The 18991-nt window shown below is 37.5% G+C and overlaps 1 protein-coding gene, 2 long non-coding RNA genes and 1 other non-coding gene across 8 annotated transcripts; 2 read left to right on the forward strand and 2 right to left on the reverse strand.

The window, feature by feature from the left end:
* Positions 1–127: 127 nt before the first annotated feature.
* TRNAI-AAU lies at positions 128–201 on the reverse strand. Its single transcript has one exon. It is a non-coding gene; the product is annotated as a tRNA-Ile (tRNA).
* A 1688-nt stretch (positions 202–1889) lies between these two features.
* LOC110119319 lies at positions 1890–2728 on the forward strand. Its single transcript, XR_002307715.2, has 2 exons — positions 1890–2366; positions 2466–2728. It is a non-coding gene; the product is annotated as an uncharacterized LOC110119319 (long non-coding RNA).
* A 763-nt stretch (positions 2729–3491) lies between these two features.
* On the forward strand, positions 3492–7133 carry LOC100650914. 5 transcript variants are annotated; one of them, XR_002307819.2, is made up of 5 exons: positions 4023–4288; positions 4412–4675; positions 4776–4897; positions 5330–5500; positions 5665–7129. XR_002307819.2 is itself a non-coding variant. In XM_048408421.1 (3 exons), exons 1-3 carry the CDS (start codon positions 3872–3874, stop codon positions 5718–5720), a joined length of 372 nt encoding a protein of 123 aa, XP_048264378.1. In that variant the 5' UTR covers positions 3492–3871; the 3' UTR covers positions 5721–7133. The 5 variants fall into 5 exon arrangements, 1 of the variants encoding a protein (XP_048264378.1); XR_001099740.3 differs by having other exon boundaries at positions 4776–4903; positions 5665–7124; XR_002307814.2 differs by having other exon boundaries at positions 4451–4675; positions 4776–4903; positions 5665–7124.
* Positions 7134–13757: 6624 nt separating this feature from the next.
* On the reverse strand, positions 13758–18848 carry LOC110119390. Its single transcript, XR_002307820.2, has 3 exons — positions 17722–18848; positions 17444–17585; positions 13758–16470 (listed from the first exon to the last, which is right to left on the reverse strand). It is a non-coding gene; the product is annotated as an uncharacterized LOC110119390 (long non-coding RNA).
* Positions 18849–18991: the final 143 nt, after the last annotated feature.

Genomic DNA, 18991 nt, shown 5'->3' on the forward strand with positions numbered 1-18991 from the left:
TTCATGTGCTGATAACGTGCATAGGTACATATTAACCGAATAATTAAAACGATAAACAAAACGAAATAGGTCGAATAGTAACAGCTCTTGTATAAAATATGAAAATGCGTACTAAGAAAAAAAATTTTGGCTCATGAGGGGATCGAACCCGCGACCTTCGCGTTATTAGCACGACGCTCTAACCAACTGAGCTAATGAGCCAGTTGAGAAAACGTTCTTATTTAGAATATTTCTTGTTCATGCTTAATATTTCTTACATATCGAATGATTGTATAAAATAGTAACAGGAAATTATTTTTTAAATGTAAATCAAAACTAGGCGAGTCAAGTACAAAGTCGTTCATAAAGCGCTACGCTGATTCGACACATCTAAATCGTATAGGATACTTTTCGATGTTCGTTCGTGTTGACAATTGTATTTACAAAACTTGGCATTGTAATCGTAAAACGATCGTAAAATCTTGTTACGACGTAATGAGGGAGAGGGTCTTATTTTTAGCATCCTCAAGTGTTCTTGCTTTTTCTTTTTAAGGCTGAGGATGACGAAGCCAGACGATCATTCCAGGCATTCGAATTTCACATTTTTTTCTACATGAACATATCCCATTCCTCTCAAAGAGACGAATTTATATAATTGTAATTGAAAAATAATTTGTATTTCTTGTTATGGAATAATAATTTCTTTCGTTAAACGAATCGTTGTTTGATCAAGCATGATTGTTACGTCCGGTAACTTTTCTCATAACCCAGAATCCATCCCTCGGTCGAGGCAGCCACTCACTGTGCAAATATAATTAATCGGACCGCACTAAGGAACTGTATTGATACTAAGCATTTGCATTTTACCGTTAGGGTCTTTATTCGTTATAAAATATATTCGAATTGAGACGTTCCTTACGGTTATTATTCCATCAGGTAAAATATGGGGAAGTTGGGCTTTCTCATGTTCAACATGTTTCCCATGTCCATCCGCAAGCGACCGATGGTAAGGCGACCAATACCCAGCAATAGTTCCCCTCTGCGACAGCATCGTCATCGAACTTCTTTAGTTCATCATCCTTAGATTAGTCACCATCTCTTGACTGATTTATCTGCCTTAGATTAATCAACATCTCTTGACTGGCTTTTCATCCGTTGATAAGTCATGAGTTGTAACTTACTATTGTATTTACACGTCTCTGATAATACGTCTATACGCACGTCGCGTAACTATTTATATCTACAAAGTTGTTGGAATAAATTGTATATTGTAACTTATTAATCCAGTGTTATAATTAGTTCAACCACTTCTATTATCCTAAATGAAATAGGGGATCGATCACTTCGTGGCATCGGTTATATAATCATAACGGGAATTTACGACTCCTGTTGAAGCGTTTCCTCGCGATCGCGTCTCTCCGCGAACGGTCGAACAATGATTATTTGCAAGTCATTGTATTATTGACACAATTGATCGATAATGTATATATATAGTGTTAGTAATTTTTTTTGTGGTTTGGACTCTGCTATTCTATTCACAAGAAGAGTCAAATAGTGTTAACATTATGGGTTGTAGGCTACATCGATACATTATGAAGGACAAGTAGATAACAAATAACATTGTGTACCAATTACGTTTATCGTAAATGTTAGCTATCATTACTGTCATTATTCAGAAGCAGGAATATATTTATAAGATACAAGACCTCTTAGTTTTAAAATCTTCAACCGCAAGTTACTTCAAAGAACTGTCAAATTTTTAAATCTCATTTTCAGTTTCGTTTTAAACGTGTAAGTTATAAAGATATTGTATATAAATTGGAGTTATAATCACCGATATATTCAAAGCAAATTACATCGAACTAAACTAAATGATTAAGTAAAAATTGGAATATGAATATAATAAAAAATTCATTTTTTAAGAAAGATCAGCTATTCACTTTTATCATCACAGGGTAACCTATCATATGTAATAGAGAGCATCGTCATTCGTCAATGCAAAGGGCATTAGCGCCATCTTCTGAAAGTCACCTGCCTGAACTGCTATGCCATTTTCGTATCATATACGACGTTATCGATTCAGTGTAGAGGAAGATTACAGGGCCAGTGGAGTATTTGTCGCAATCGATCTATTGTTTGTTGTTTAACAAAGTTTAATTTATTTTTTTCATTATATGGAATTTTGGTATTGACGAGAGGTTTATCAGAGCTGTAACATATATTTTATACTTAATATCTATCTGTTCGACCGTTCGCGAAGAGACGCAATCGCGAGGAAGCGCGCCAGGGGGAGTTGTAAATTCCCATTACGATTAGACAATCGACGCCACAAAATAATCGATTTCGTTTAGCATAATAGAGTTGGTTGAACTGATTATAACATTGAGGTAACAGGTTACAATATGCACTTTATTCCAACAATTTGTAAACATAGACAGTTACGCTCGGTGCGTATTGATATAAGTTAAACAGATGACTGATTTAAGGATGAAAATTAATGAAGAGATGGTGACTAATCTAAGGACGATAAACCAGAGAAGTTCGACGACGATGCTGCCGCAGAGGAAAACTATTGCTGGGTGTGTTGGTCGTCTCACCATCGGTCACTTGCGGGTGGACATGACAGTTGAACATGGGAAAACCCGACAACAAAACAAAAATCTTTTGTCTGATGGAGCGATAACCATAAGGAACGTCTCGACTTGAATATATTTTAAAATGATTAAAGGCTTAAACAATAAAATACAAATGCTTAGCTTTATTATAGTTCCTTAGCATTATTACGGTCTGATTAATTATATTTGTACAGTGAGTGGTCGAGGGATGGATTATTACGCACCAGCGTAACTAGCTTCATTACAAAGTTGTTAGAACCAACTGTGATTTGTAACTCATCCATGTACAAAGTATGGGAAATATAAATTTTATAACTCTGTTAGTATACAACACATTACTATAATAAAATATATGGATACGTATTAGGTAAATAACGGTATCTAACAACTACAAATAACGTCTAATCACAGAATCGTTATAGCTATGTAACAAACTCGAATTACATTATATTAATCTCCGGTTAAACTAAATTTCATCACTCGAACAGCTCGTTTTCATTCTCGTGTGCGTTGGTGAAAATCGGTCACGGATATTCTTGAGAAGATCCATTTGTTGATCGTTAAAAATGACGCGACACAGCCTTTCAGAGATTTAGGTATTTTCTTGTTTTCGTTAGTCTGATAAGTTACAGCTGGGTCGATTCGGCGAGGCGAAGGAAACCAAGGCGGGCAATAAAAACGAAAGATATGTTTCCGATAATCATTATATATTCAGGAACTCGGTCACAGGATACAAGAGCGAACTGTTTCATGGGATAAGTGCTCGTAACGTTTGAATTTCGCGCCCCGATCTTGCACATCGCGTCGATCGACAATTTAACTAGTTTCACGAATCTACAGCGAACTAGTCACGCGCCTCTATCGGACCGCACGCGAATCGCTTACGTGAGTCGACGCGTTTTCAAACGTTCATCTATAGAATATAGTTCATAGACTGCTTTTCACAAATATAAACAAACGTTGAGGGAGCGAGCCACACTTGCGCGCGTTTCTCCGTAACAGTCGAATAACATCGAAGAAGAAACGAGACTGAACAGCTTATGTTTTAATTATAAATTTAGCACAAAATCAGAAAAAATGATTTATTGCGCGTGCTCCTCAAAAGCGAAGATTCGACCTAAAGCAATTTTATCACCGAATGAAAAGGAAAACAGGACAAGTACTAATGGAAAAGTGTTGTCCGCAGATAGTACAGATGTCATTTTAAGCTCGAAAGAACGAAGAAAGGGAACAGTTTTAAAAAGCAGAGATAATCGCGTGAGTCGTACGTTTGACTGATGTTTTTCTGGCAAAAGATGGCAAAAAGATGTCGCTTCATGTTCATGTTGCTTCAAGAACGAATCTCGGATTCAAAGGAGGATCGTGTTTCACAATCGAGAGGAAAGCCATGTCCGGAGGAAACGATCGCAAACAACAACAATCGTAAGTGAGATATGTGCCGTTTCGTACGCCAATTTGAACTATAAAAGATTGATGATCTAAGTATAGGACCAAGAAAAAAACCGGTCAAAAATGAAGACTCGAAACAATTACGAATGGATAGGCGATTTTTGTAATTTAAAATATTGTGTCGCAAGAAATCTAGATTAGTCCAGCCGAATATAATCTATGTACATAATGCGTTGCGACGTTTGTCTTCGGCCAATTTGCGCAAGAGGAATGGTTCTTGTTTTCTACGATTCTACAAATAACAAGTAACTATTATAATCACGATTACAATTTATTCTTGCATATTAAATATGAACGTGGTATTTATGGAAGTTTCGTCTATATAATAATAATAATATAATCAAAATAATAATAATAATATCAAACAGCTCTATCGACTGATACGCAAACAATTTTTATCAATAAAGTCAATACTTCCATCGTGTAAACAGCGAGTCGAGTCACAGAAGATCTAGAATCGTTCAGTTGGTGTAAATCCACGTACGTGGTGTATAGCGCGCAGTCTTTGATCGATTCGCGCGAGAAGCATCGTTTTGGAATGGGATCGGTTAATAAACGAGCACGGCTTCAAAGAAAAGAGGACTGAGATCGGTTGAAATTGCAACTATTCGACCTTATAATTAAGGGACAAGGTTAGCCAGAAAAAGATCGCGTAAACGAGTCTTTTCTTTCTCTTGTTTTGGTACGTTACGCTTTGACGTTGTTTGGACTCATGGTTTGTTTTTCTGACAGAAGGAAAGCTTCGACTGACATAGCGAAGTTCGCCAAAGAGAAGGCAAGCAGAGGGAGTACTGATTAGAAAAATGCTCGTCGACGGTTTGTCGCTACTGTCACCAAAAACAATACTTGTGAAGGTTAAGGTAGACATCTATTAGGCGTTTTTTTCAGTCGGTCCAATCGAAACGAAGCTTGGTGTTAATGATCCGAAAATACGAAGTTTCAGTTTTGGCAATTTTTGCAGTTTTGTAATTTTTTTGCGATGTAGTATAGTAATATTTCTATCGTGGCTTCAAAATATATAAATAAGCGTTACTCTTATGTTACAATTTCTCAGTCAGTATGTTAGACGTATCCTCCGTGATCTTTCGAATTTGATTGTTCTTACTATTCTCGTATTCCTTATTCTTTTTTCAACAATTAAAATTTCTTACTTCCCTTTTGCTACGAATTATGTAGTATGGAAGTTACAGAATCATGTAATCGTATAACTTATCACATTGTCTCCATGTTATTTTCATGTGTTTTCGTTATAGCGTTGTTTTATTGATAAACGCTATTTCTTGTAGCACTGCTTTTAGTGTACCCGATGTCAGCTGTACATCATGTAACAATCGAAGAAACTGTTGGACGTCGTTATGGCAGATATCTATATGGATACAACATTCACTTCTATAACAAAGTTAGCAAAAATTTGAGTCGTACCGAAGGAGCGAGCCAGTTTTCACAAAACACCAATTGTGAGCAAAGATAAATATTTTTCATAACACTTTTTGTTTTACTCGTCGGTTTTTTCTTTCTAGATTATTGGATCCATCGTACAGTTCTAAATGAAATTTTATTTAATATGTAAGAGTAAATGGCAATCGTGATTATTATAGCTATTTTTTGTTTCGTATCATAGGCAATCAGACGAACGCAACGACGCATTATGTACGTGAATTTTTTTGGCTGAACTGATCCAGATCTCCTGCGAAATGTTTTGAATAGCTGAAATTCACCAACCCATTCGTAGTTCCTTCTTTGAATCTATTCCAATGACTCCGGTATTTTTCTCGATTTTGTACACGGATGAATTAATTTTTCATAATTCAATTTGAATTTCGAGCTGCTCGAATTTTCGAGTAGCTCGAATATTCAAACATACGGACGGCACTCATCGTGGAAATATTTTTGGTCTTCAGACTGCTTTTAGTTTATTCATTTGTTTATTTGTTATATTTACTTATGTGATTATTTATTTGTATCCTCCTGGCAAGAGATCGGAAGATGAATATTGTTCAAATTAATAAATAAATATGTCTAAAGGAAGTATCAGTTCTTATGCTATTTCACTGCAGCATTAAGAGAATAAAATCCCGTCTCTTAGAAGATCTCTTGCGACGAGGAACACGATTTGTCACGACTAGTTTTGGTGCTATGCAACTCTAGCTTCGAGACAAACAGAAATACAGACGACGTGGATATATTTTTGCAATACGCGAGGACTATTACAAAGAAATTTTAGCCATACTATCAAACTGTCGCAAAATCCTTCATCTATTCTATCTTATCGGGGTTAGAAACATTGTAAAAATGGGGAAAATGGTTATTGTCAGCATGCAGCAGATGAATTTCAATTTATTGTTACAGTTATAGTTATTGTTATATTTTTATTTATTAATTTACTGTTATTGTTTATTATTATAGTACTGATAATTTATTGTTATAGTATTTTTTGATTATGAAAATATAATTACTCAAGAATCAAATATGACACGATTAGATGTCCTTAAAATTTTCTATATGCTGTACCCCATTCCCCTTAAAATGCATAGAAACATGATCTTGATAATGGTTTTGCTCTTCTCGTTGACTGTAATCTGTCTGCATTATCGACAAATCGTTTCACGAGTTTGTGAGTCATAGAACAAGGCGGATTAAGATTATCCCATGTTTGCTGTTGTGCCTCGGAAAACGATTATAGCAATGACGCTCGACTTACCTCGATTAGTAAAAACAAAGTCATCGTTACAGGCAACCCTCGATTGTAGACAAATCGAAATTATCCGACTCCCCCCCGACCAGTATAAATATACGGACGAGATCGCAGGCGAACAATATATACCGAGTATCTGCGAATTATCGAGCAATATCTACGAGTTATTATCCGAGTCATTACCGAGTTATTAGTTACCGAGTTTTCCGCGAGCGATCATACGCTAGCTTTGCAAATACATTTGTACGAGCGTCTCTCGACGATATTTATATTTATTCTTATTTATTCTATTTATTCTAAATATATTTGACGGATTGCAGCAGCAATTTCTCGCATTCTAAATTATTGACCATCTACCGGTCCACTACATTCTCCACTACATAATTAATAATTGACTTGAGAAGATCAAAAGATTCACATTTTCATTTTTCAAATATATAAAATTACAATGATATTTGAAACTAATTATACGATTCATTTCACTATTATTGTTTTGGTATTGTGTAATGCTTTCTAAAGTATCGTAAAAATATAGAATTCTATACTTTGCTGCGACTATAGCACATCCTGTTCTATATTTTATTTATAATTTCATTCTAGACTTTAGTTTTTATTCAAACCAAGTACTATAACGAATCGGTAACGTCGCATGCGACGCGGAGATGGTATGGGAAGTCAGGTGATCCCCAAAACATGGAAAACGAAAAAGCATTAAATGTCACGTCTATTCTGCACCTCGTCGGTGATGCAAGAGTTCTATCTTGTATACTCGTCTGTGGTAATATCATTCTCATCATTACCGACTATATCGCGCGTACACGAGTACGTAAGTACGTACGTCGTTCAAGATGCCACGCAGTTTTCCCTAAGAGAATAAAAAGTAAAACGCTCAAACTCGCATTTCCATCGATCATATTTTCCCAATATCCGCGCCAAAGTCTCAAAATTGTTTCTCAAACCTGAACAAAACCCCGAAGGCCAAGAAGCTTTCCAAGTCGATCCAAATCTTCCGAGAGAAAAGAAAATGACGGAAGGAAGAGAAAGAGGAACAATTCTCGCGGTCTTACCTCAGCGCCGATAATAAAACGGAAGCTCGACGGAAAAAGCGGCCGACAGATAGTGGAGGAAGCAAGAGGGATAATCGTCATCGAGGGCATAAAGCGAGGTACAGGGACGAGGAAATGTAGAACAGGAACGTTAAGCGGAATCGCGCGAGCGGTAATCCCAAGCCGAAAGCTCGAACGACGCCAAAGTTAAATATAAATGTCGCGGTAAGCGGCTCCTGGACCGATGAACCAGCGGATCGACTAGTCTCTTCGTGATCTTCGTCGTGGACCGAACTACGAAAAATCGAACCTGATCGATCTCCGTCGATCACGCGCCATATTTTCCGCGACGATCCTCTTCGATCATCGCGGCTCAGCTCGTGTTGTTTCGAGACCTGAGATCGTGGAACGCGAGACTCGTGCCGGATGAGAGTTCGAGGAATCGAGATTTGAACGAAAATCGATCGAATATACACGTTCTGATATTATCGGAACCGTCGCGATTACCGTGTGCTTTTTACCTACTTTGCAGATTTACAATCTTCGCATTGGATTTCGTTGATCGCTCGTGTCTGCGGTGCGACGTCTTTTCGGTATCGTTTTCATTTTTATTAATATTCCATTAATTGGTTTGCACGTTTAAGGAAAGATTAAGAGATTTCGTTGGAATCTTGGATTTAACGTTATCGGTTTTCTCGTCCAGAAGCTTGACGTAAATGAGGACGATGATCTTCTTCCGTGCGTGCTAATTTAGTGAATTATTTAAAGAATTTCGCTACTCCTGTTCTTTTTGTAGTAAAACTTTCTTGCAAAATAATATCACCTGAATTTCAAATTCTACGATCGAAAGAGAAACAATCGTTTAACTAACGATAAAAAAGAAAGGATTTATACTTAAAGGAAGAATGAAAAACTTTTCATCGATTAGTCGTAAGCCGAAGGTATGCTGTAATTGCAGATTTTCTCAAAATCTCGGACGAGTTTCATCAAAATCATCATCATCAGCTCGCAACATTTAGAGTTTCACGTTAATCCTATTCAACGCGTCTCGATGGAAAGTTTCAATTAGATTATCGTCGATCGAGGATAACCGGTACGAGCAACCTGTGTCAGGAGCATCGGTTCAGAACGAAAACTATTTCTGTTCGTTAATTCGGCAGTAATCTTATTTTTGGACGCAGCATCCGAGGTCCAGGATCCAGCAAGCTAACATTGTATTATAACTACGACGTCTCTCGCCTCCTACAACTTCCTTTAATTTTCGAATATCTCAGCTCGGATTTTCCTCCTCGTATCTTCTTCGTCCACGTTTATTCGCTCCGTCGTTTCAATGTCAACTTATCTATCGGATATACGTTTGATCTTTTATGTATTTCACGCGAATCGTGGATAAAATATCAGGCTCTCATCTTTCCTTGACATCATAACTCCGATGTGTATTTTTATCCAGTTTGAAGAAAGAATCCGTGTGCACCTAGCTATCGTACGTACCTACCTACCTATACAGTTTATCGTCGTCGAGTGGTAGGTTTTATAAATAGACCGTCAGTCGATTCCTCCAGCCTCAGTCGATGCTTTATTAAAATCGGTGGAACGAACTCGAACGTATGGTCGTCTGAACGAGCGTCGAACATCCCCCTTGTAATGGCGCTCGTGAACTTTAACAAGAACAAAATGGACGTGTGTCTTTGACCAGGCGCGTTTATTTCTTTTGAGGGAAAACTCGCCGCGTTTGATAAATTTCGTTCGTGCCTTGTTCGCATTTGTTTTCACAAGGCCGAAAATGGATCCGCGTTTAAAGTAACGCGTGCACCGGCGTAAAAAGAAGCCAGTGTCAAAGGGAGATAGCTAGAATTCTTGAAATTAGGTCACGACCATCATTCCTCTAAGCAGAGAATCTCGAAACATTTCTACGAATCGAAACGCGTATCCGATCGTAGCGTATACCGATTTTTCAATTCTCTCGTTTCGAGCTAAGGATAATTTATGCATCGAACGCGATCGTTAGATACTCGTTTTTCTTTGATAAATGAAAAGTTAGAATAACACGAGGTGCCATTCCTAACCATGGCGCCATGCACCATGTGTCACGGCAAAGCTAATTGTAGGTGTTAATATTCGCGTCACTTTCTGAAATATCTGACGCGGTCGTTGCAAATATACTTGCCTTGTCGTACACGTCTGTGGCCAGTGCTCGAATCGTTCTAAAATAGATTTCTGATTATATTTAGTCGGCCTACACTCGATATCCAGCCAAAAACCTTTAGACCTTCGACCCGTACAGCCACGCTACTACTAACTTCCTTATATTTCGATAATTGACCGACATACGTCTATGATTCTCGTTCGTGTCATACGTATCATTCAAGAATCCGTAAACGACCTTGATTCTTCCTTTACAGATTTTTAACAACCAAAGGATAGTTACAAATATTTAGATAAATTTTCATCTTTTACTTCGCAAGGACTTTTCGTAAAGAAGGTCTTTGATCTTAGCGTCGTTTCGTTTTAATAGGACAGAGAATTTTCTGCTGTTGAACAAACGCAAAATTACATCGACAGAAAGGTAGAACAAAGCGGGGATGATAATGGTCTCGTTTAATTTCATTGTTTCTACTTCGTGCCCCTTTACATTGTGTAATGCCACGCATGGCGCCGCAAGTTGTCTATTACACATTTTTCACGCGCTAACGTGCAGAAGTCAGCGAGTAGGCAGACAATCGAAGCACCTATTTCGAGAGACTTTTGGACGATTGCCCATTCTAATCTGCCTACTCACTGCCACTAGGCGACCCAGAGCTCGTTACACGTCCAAGACACTCCAACTTCCATACGATATCTCTTTAATTCTAATCGATATATCGACAGGATTTAATACATTTCGAAAATATTCTACAGAATTTTTTATAAATTTAATGTATCCTAATATCATTTACTAAATGTTCCGTTTTCTCATAGTTTACTATTCTTTGGTTTGAAATAAAATTATGATTAAATATTATGTAAAACCATCAGCTCTCTACTATTCTACAGGCAATTCACCATAAATTCCAATTAAGAGATAGATATTTATGCAAATGTACATCTTTACACGTAAATGCAGATTAAAAATTTCGAATCATTTTCTCAATTTTACTGCCAATTTGAAATTTCGAAATTAATTAACGATCTTCTTTACGTCGATAGATTTTTAACGAAAGAAATATTCATTTATCGAATTATGCACGAACACAATGATAGAAATAGAAAGAAATGGGTCATACGTAATTTGATAAAATAATATAAAACAGAAATTGTTGTTCATTCATTATCACTTTACGAAGCGAAGGAAACTTTTCGGACGGCCTAATATAAAAATGACACCTTTCTAAATTCGTAGATTTCATAGCGGTTCCAAGCGAAAGCTAAATAAAAGCTTGTCTCATCCGCTTCATTTGACAACTAGTACTTTGCTTTTCATACTTTTTATATTTTTGCATATGACGCACATGCTCGGTTTACTCATCCACGAAACATTGTACCACTTTACAGCGATGCTAGGTGATCGAAGCGCGACACGAGGAGCTTCGAAATAGCCAGAGATGTCGCAGCCGCCGTCGAAATCCCATGGAAAACCCGGACCAGGGGGTAGCTGGACACCCAGACCGAACGTGTCTGGCCAGTACAGACCTCCTTCTCCTTACAGTCCCACGGGTTCGCCGCATCCTCAGCGAGCTCGAGGACCACCTACTCCGGTTCATCATGCTCATCCTGCGTCGCCCTTGACGTATACCGGAATGAGGCACCCGATGAGCCCAGTGCCGATTGGAATGCCGATTTCTCCTGGAATGTCGCCTGTTTTTGGATCGCCCACAGGATACATACAGTGCCCTAGACCCAGGTGGCCGTCACCGATTCCAGTAGGAAGTCAGGCACCTAGGCCTTTTATACCGATGCAGGTACGTTGTTTTTTAAAGTGGTGCCACGAGCGATAATAGTATTTCGTATCAAAATCGGCAATTAGGAATCGTTCATGAAATTTACTGACATTAAAGAGTTTAAATGGGAATTAATTTCTGAAGAATTGGGGACTGATAATGGGATTTATCGATGCTGAGAATTTTAGATGGAAACCGATTTTTGGCATATCGTTAATGGGATTTGTCGTGCGAAATTGATCTTCACCGAATGCTTACTAGAAATTGATAATAGAGTTTATTTCGCGGTACCGAGAATTTGGGTGGAAATTGGTTACGAAATTGATCGTGTAGCATAGAAGATTTTAGGTGGAATTTAATTCCTGAAAAATTAGTAAGGAAAAAATTGAGCAAAGCCATGAATTTTTTATTAAGCTGGTTAACTGATAATATGTAATACCCATGGTAAAGAAATATAATTTCCTTTAGGCATTCAAAATGTTTAGAATCGATCTTGAATTTAGAGCGTGACAGAGGAAATACTGCTCTTAGTATTTTCGGTACTCTCGTTAGTATTCCGGTTAAATAACTTGCTGTGAGGTAATGTTGAGTAACGTACAATCGAGAACAATCGTCGAAACGTGAAATTCCGTGGAAAGTATAGCAGTGAGATTTACCGTATTCTTGGATCCATTAGTCATTGAGATAGGCAGTACCGATCAGTTAACATATAGATAGCTGCTAACCGGCTAGTTCTAAACGCAGACCACCGTACGAAATTGTCGGCGAAACAGGAAACGTTGCATGTTAAATCATACTGACGGCACGAAACACGTGTCAACTTCCTCGAGAAAGAGAAGTTCGGCACTTCTCGAGGGATCTTGGTCTCGGGAATAAATGTTCTTTCGTGACAGGTGAAATGCCTTTTCTAACTCGTCGTTTGATTTTACAATTTTATCAACCTTTACAACTCATTTAATAAATAAAATTGCGCAAGTTTCAGGCGGTTGGTTGGTAGGTTAATTTTCAACATGTATCTAAACATCATTAAAAATTACAACATGTATCGTTTAAATTTTCATCGTAGGCTAGGATAAAAATGTTGGAAAAAAGTCTGTTTTTTCGCGATTCCAATCAATTGCAATTTTCTCAAATTTTGTTTACGCGTCATCTAATAAATTAATTCTTTTGACTGCTCAATAAAAAAAATCCAATCGTTCGGTACAATTTTAAACAAATTATTTTGTTCTACAAGGTGTCCAAATATATATATATATTAACGCGAGTGCGATTGTAGTTGCTGGATTTTTTAAATGTGTATCACCATTTGTTTTTATTACGAATGCTTCTCAAAGAAACATCCAGACGTATCGAAGAAGATCCGGGCTGCTTCACAGTGAAAATTCGCCACGTGTACCGTTCGTTTTTCACGCCCACGCGAACGCTTGTCTGACTGGCCGAGGCAACACGACGAAATAGGAACACCTAAATAAAATGTAGGCCGCGGCGAGTTCCAACGACCGGTTTTCTCAAACGCGCGCCAGGTGTGAATGCACCGTTAAATGGCAGAATTTACGTATATTTTTTCGATAAAGGTTCGCCAACCTTGTTGTGCATCTCGCTATTGTTTGTTTCGCTGTTTCGCACGTTCGACGAGGAAAGGTGAATATGGACCGTGTGGCAATACGTGGGAATGGAAGATGAGAAAATAACAAGATACGTGACTTACATATAATTTAAATTAGGCACTAAAAAAAAAGTGATTATTTAAAAATAATACTTATGGGAATATGTATAGTAGATATAAGGCACAACGTATTGTAAAATAATCATGTGGTAATTTATTCGAGATAGAAAATGATTTTTTCTGAATTCTTTTATTATTTTCCTATCGACCGAAGAACAAGGAAAGAGAAAAGAAATGGAAAGGAATAAAAGATGAGCGGAAGAATGGCAAGGGATAGAAAGAATTGAGAAAGTGTTAGAAAACTACCCTCGAATTTTTATACTTTAATCTTCCTCTCATTTTGGCAATTTGTAATGTTGTCAAGAAAATGTTTAATATAAAACTGGAACATCTGTTATACGAAATTTTGTTATATTTCATTAGCAGTATTAGTAACAAAATAACGTACATATATTTTCCTCTTCTCATTTTTTGGCGCGTGTTAACAGAGTTCGTTGGAAAGTGGCGCAACACCGCCCTTAGTCAGCGGACCACCAGAATACATGATTGGAACATACAGACCCGGCGAATACGAATACGTTGGAGTGCCATTGGATCACTCGCAAACGGAAGAAGAGTCCAGCGGACCCAGTACCGCGGAGATAATAGCTAACCAAAGTCAAGATTACGTGGATGAGAAGCTTGCCGAGTATCAGGCTACGATACAACAGCTTCAAAGTGAGTATTTCCTAGCAACAGTATACATATTTGCACGTTTTTACGCGGTTCTTAAAATGATAATTCCTGACGATGGCAAATTTATCTCTTTTCTTATTTGATACGTTTAAGACGATAATTGAAAGTAATAAGTTACAAGTAATAATTAGTATTAATCACATAGCTGTGCATAACCAATGAATTTCTGAAGAATTATGGCGCGTGAAGTTTTTCATTGGACGAGACAGCTTTTATAAAAATTTTATAAAAAATCAAGTTTGCCACAAAATATACGAGCGCTAGATTAAGATTAAATGCTTCGGAACACGTCGACGAAAATTCGTTTTTATTGGCAGCTATCTCTGAGAAACGTTACTTCTGTGCAACGTAGCGTTCAAGATAGACATTGACAATGATCTAATGAAAAACCGATGTTCCAATGCCGATGTTAAGCGATATTTTTGGCAAGCACGAAATCAATGAACATTCCATTGCCAATTGAGAAACTTTATGGATTATTTACTACCCTTGAAAAACGCTCGTGGAAAGTGAAATCTATAAAGTTGATTAAAAAATGATTGATAATCCATGTTTCCTATGATTTTCTCTCATCGCAAATAATATTTATATTGCGGTATAAAGAACTTGTTATTGCGGATCACGCGAAAAACTTGCGATTCTACGTGTAAATACGATAATTATCAGGAAACCGCTAATTCATTCGAACAATTCCAGTGTTTATTATTGCATCTTGCGCAAATGGAGTCGCGTATTCCACCGTATGATGCACTATCCTTTTGTGGCTTTTTCTGTTGGATAAGCGCGTGGAACGAGTAAGCCGCACGTTTTATGAAGTTGGAAATATTCGTTTACACGTGTTATCATTTTTCGTCTGTCTCTAAAACGATTCTAAACTCGAAACACGATGGATACTTTGCCAACGTTTACGAAAGACGCATAAAATTTATGCGCGCGTTGAATATATGAATTTAATGAGTTTCTAAGAAATGTTCGAATAATCACTGCTTAGTTATATCATCGACTGTATCGTTTTTAACGAAGCCACGCTTGAGTCTGGCAATCGATTAAGTTGAGTTACTTGAGTTTACCGCACTGCAGTGTAAAAGAAATGGAAATAGCAGATTAATAAAATGCTAAAATAACAAAATATTAGAATATTAAATATCGGAGAAATCGACTATCGAATTCAAAATCATCCGAAGAGTCGGTTAGTTTCCACAAAATCGCAACATAGAAATATCATAAATCATTGTAATATTATTTATAAACTATCGATGTTAGATGAGTTCTGAGATGTACAAGTTACTGGAATACTATGAGTGCCACGCAATAAAAATTGCACTGGAACATTTAAAAACTCAGTTTTAATCCTCTCGAACATGAAATTTTTTTTTAACTCGCGTATTTCGAACTATGTGCCGGACCTACCGCAAAAAATTGGCAAGAATGCAATTTGCATATGAATCGGTTCGCGTACAAACTCTTTTGGAACAGACTAGATTCATGAAATTCATCGTGCAAAGGTTATGGATCAGTCTTTATTGATCGTTCACGCACAGGTGCCCCTGTATGCGTGTGATCTGCATACTTCTATGTTGAACCGTGTAGGAGGAATAGACGACGATGTCCAGCCTATTTATAAGTGTGACGAAGCACCTGCCGGGGCTCGTTCATGATTGCCACTACTGACATTTTTCTGTCTCGAAATTCAGATCGATCGGAAGATTCCAAAATTTTATCATTTAGCAAATGCTAAATGTCAGGATAGAGCGGTACTCTGGATGTTTCATCGGAAACATTTGTTTCGGTACACTTTGACGATTTCTCAATGAAATCTACACTCTCGTCTTATGTTGGCACGCGATGTTTCGTCGGTATTACGTAGCAGTGACGCATTGTATCGGTCTGTTTATCAATTTATTTCAGTTTCGGTCAGTTTATTTTCGAATACGTTTACGTTGGTTAAGCAGTGAGTTAATTTTTAATCGTGGCTTTGAATTCTTTTTAATTTGTCCAAGTTCTGAACCGGTACAGATTTTTCTTTCGTAAGCGTAGATCTTAATTTCTAAACGATATTTTCTTGTCCGTAATTTTACGATTGTCGTAAAGAAGTTTACGATTCTGTTAAATTTTGTATGTTTACGTATATAATGGACTATTTTGTTCGATTTTACGTATACTAGTGGGTAAGAGCAACGATTTATGGAAACATCTCCGCGGTAACTTACACTCTGTCAGAGTAATTTCTTCTGAAGCGACCTGTAGTAGGTCGTGTCATAGTATTCGTAGCCATATCTTTAAACGAAGCATATGCGTGGTCTCCTAATTTGTATTCCGACTTGCGTCTAGTTCGTCCATTAGTCAGCGTAGCTATTTTTGAGACAACCTGCGGAATGAAGAAAGTTTATCAACGATACGTTCTTTATGTTTACATGTACGCGTTCTCGTATCAAACAGATGTTTGTTTGTTACTGATAAAACGATATAATCTGCCAATGCTTGTTAAGAAGGTGTTTGATACACAATTAAATAGCAATCGCGAACGACTCTGGTAATTACAGACACGTGTTTTGAAAAAATGTTCCTCAAATTAAATTGTTCATTAATACATTGTTCAATAATCGTTTTATAATAAATTAAAAGATGTTCCAGCTTAACGTAATTCGTATAACGAGTTAAGATACGAAGCACCGATATTCTCGATATTACTTGGTGATAAGCACGTATTTCGGGCAACAATCGAGCTCGATAGTTTAAACACGAAAAACAATCCCAACATCAAGGGAAGAATGAATAATATTGAAAAATTTGGAACGCAAGTATGTGACGGAATTTACATTTTTACAGCGTCTGCGTTGTATCGAATGGATATAATTGAGATAAAAGAGACGAGGATCGCGCAAACATGTGTCATGAAACAAATCGAAACGATACGACAAGCTTGTGAAGCATTAGCCAGAGGCTGCGATTCCTGCTGTTTTGTTTATTAGTTGCGATTATCACGTGCGTTACGCAACAATGACATGTGGATAACGTATCAGTGTTTCGTAGAACGGTATGAACTATCGATAAGACGCGTACTACATTTCTTACGACATTCTACCAACGATATCGCTCGTTCTTTATGCGATTTTGTCGAGCGAACTAGTTCCATGACCAGCTAAATTCTCTGAAATCCTATGAATTCTTACGTCGTTTTCTATATATAAACTTTACGACACGTTCATTTTATATCAGTAGATATCGTAAATATAATTGTGGATTAATAGAGACACGGAAGAGAAACCGGTTCGAATCGGATTATCGATAAAACATGTTATTCTCGGTTATAGCGATGTACGTCCTCGAATATTTATTACGTTTCTAATTTCTGTTCTTCCAAGATTTTGATATGGATCGATGATATTCTCGAAGCAATTAGCATCGCGTAGGCGACTCCGTCGATTCCCTTTGGATAAACGTGAGTCTCTCGTCGGCAATAATTCAGCTTCGTTCGTTTACCTGAAAATAAAGAAAGTGTCAATGTAAATTGTCTGTCGCACGCCTCGTCACCGAAGGAAATAGAATCGTGGACCTCTTGTTGCGATTCGTTAATAGCATCGGAGTGCTGCTTCAATGTTTCGCGAACGACACTCACCGATAGTCCCTTGCAAAAGTGCCAACAGCTTCTTGGCAAGTGACAGCACGTACAAAACATCCGCTCATTATCGATGACCATTAAACCATTTAATTGAACTATTCGTTGATACAGCGTATCTAAATAATTTCGGTCTTCTTATTAGATCAATTACAAACCTCTTTCCATTCATCGATGGTAAGAACCGAGTACTTGAAACGAGGAACCTTTTTTCATAAAAAGTATAACTAGGCTTTTATAAGAATATACGTGTAATTAAAATCTCTTTATGCCTCGAGGGACAATCACTCTCTTCCATAAGTTCCCACGGTTACGTCACTCGTTCTTCCTCTTTCTTCATCGTCATACCAATCAAAGATTAAACGTATACCCGGTCTTGTTGTAAATTCTGTTACAAAGTGTTAAAAGCTTTCTGAGAGGAAGAGTAGCTGTCGACGTTGTGAATGGCAATTGTTTCGAAACAGTGGAACCATTGTTTCGAAATACCAAGTGATAGGACTTAGTCCGATTTTGTACAGTGTAGTAGGATGTGAAAGAAAATTGTGTCGTTACCTTGCGTAAATTTGTTTTATATACTTTCATCCTGTGAAATTTATAATGTAAATATTCTACGCTTTAAAATATGTCAAAATTTTCTCGTTAAATATTAAGTATTTTACTTCACCATCGACTAGCTTTACAAATTCTTCCAACGTATCTATTAAAATAATCACAAATGAACGTTATTAGTAGCATACGTATAAAACGATATTTCACTTTGTCTCATCTTCTTTGTGCTATTATTAAAGCATCATAAATATACATTAAAAATATTGCTTAATTAGAGATAATTTCTAAACAGCCGACCAATACATTTACAACGAAACTTATCAGACAGGAGTAGGTCGAATTCCTAACGCAGAAACTTCCTCTTCGTACCTCAAACCACTCGACTTCGTTTCCCACTCTGAGACCTACCGCAATTCCCAGCGGTCGCAATTTTCCGAAGGGGCTCGCCCGATACAAAAATCGAAAAACATATGGCAATGCGTGTCACACGCGGAATACCGAGGACACCAGGACTCTGTCAAAGAATACGTTCAAACGGTGGCGCGAGAAGTGACATTTAACTGGCTGTGGAGGAGAAGGACGCAGGATAAAAGCATCGATCGACGTTGGCATCAGGAAGGTTAGACGAGAGAGGGCGAACAACGCGAGAGAGGAAAGGAGGAAGAGGAAGAGAAGTCGGTAGGGCGTCGACGACGACGCGTCGGTTTGTGGCGCATGGGTT

The sequence above is a fragment of the Bombus terrestris genome, chromosome 1 (genome assembly GCF_910591885.1).
Source record: "Bombus terrestris chromosome 1, iyBomTerr1.2, whole genome shotgun sequence".
Taxonomy (NCBI): Eukaryota; Metazoa; Arthropoda; class Insecta; order Hymenoptera; family Apidae; genus Bombus; species Bombus terrestris.

Coding starts and splice junctions, on each gene's coding strand:
- LOC100650914 (XM_048408421.1), top strand. CDS start 3,872: ATGTTTTTCTGGCAAAAGATGGCAAAAAGATGTCGCTTCATGTTCATG. Junction 4,017..5,329: donor GATCGCAAACAACAACAATC/GTAAGTGAGATA, acceptor TATTTCTTGTAG/CACTGCTTTTAGTGTACCCG. Junction 5,501..5,664: donor GTTTTCACAAAACACCAATT/GTGAGCAAAGAT, acceptor TTCGTATCATAG/GCAATCAGACGAACGCAACG.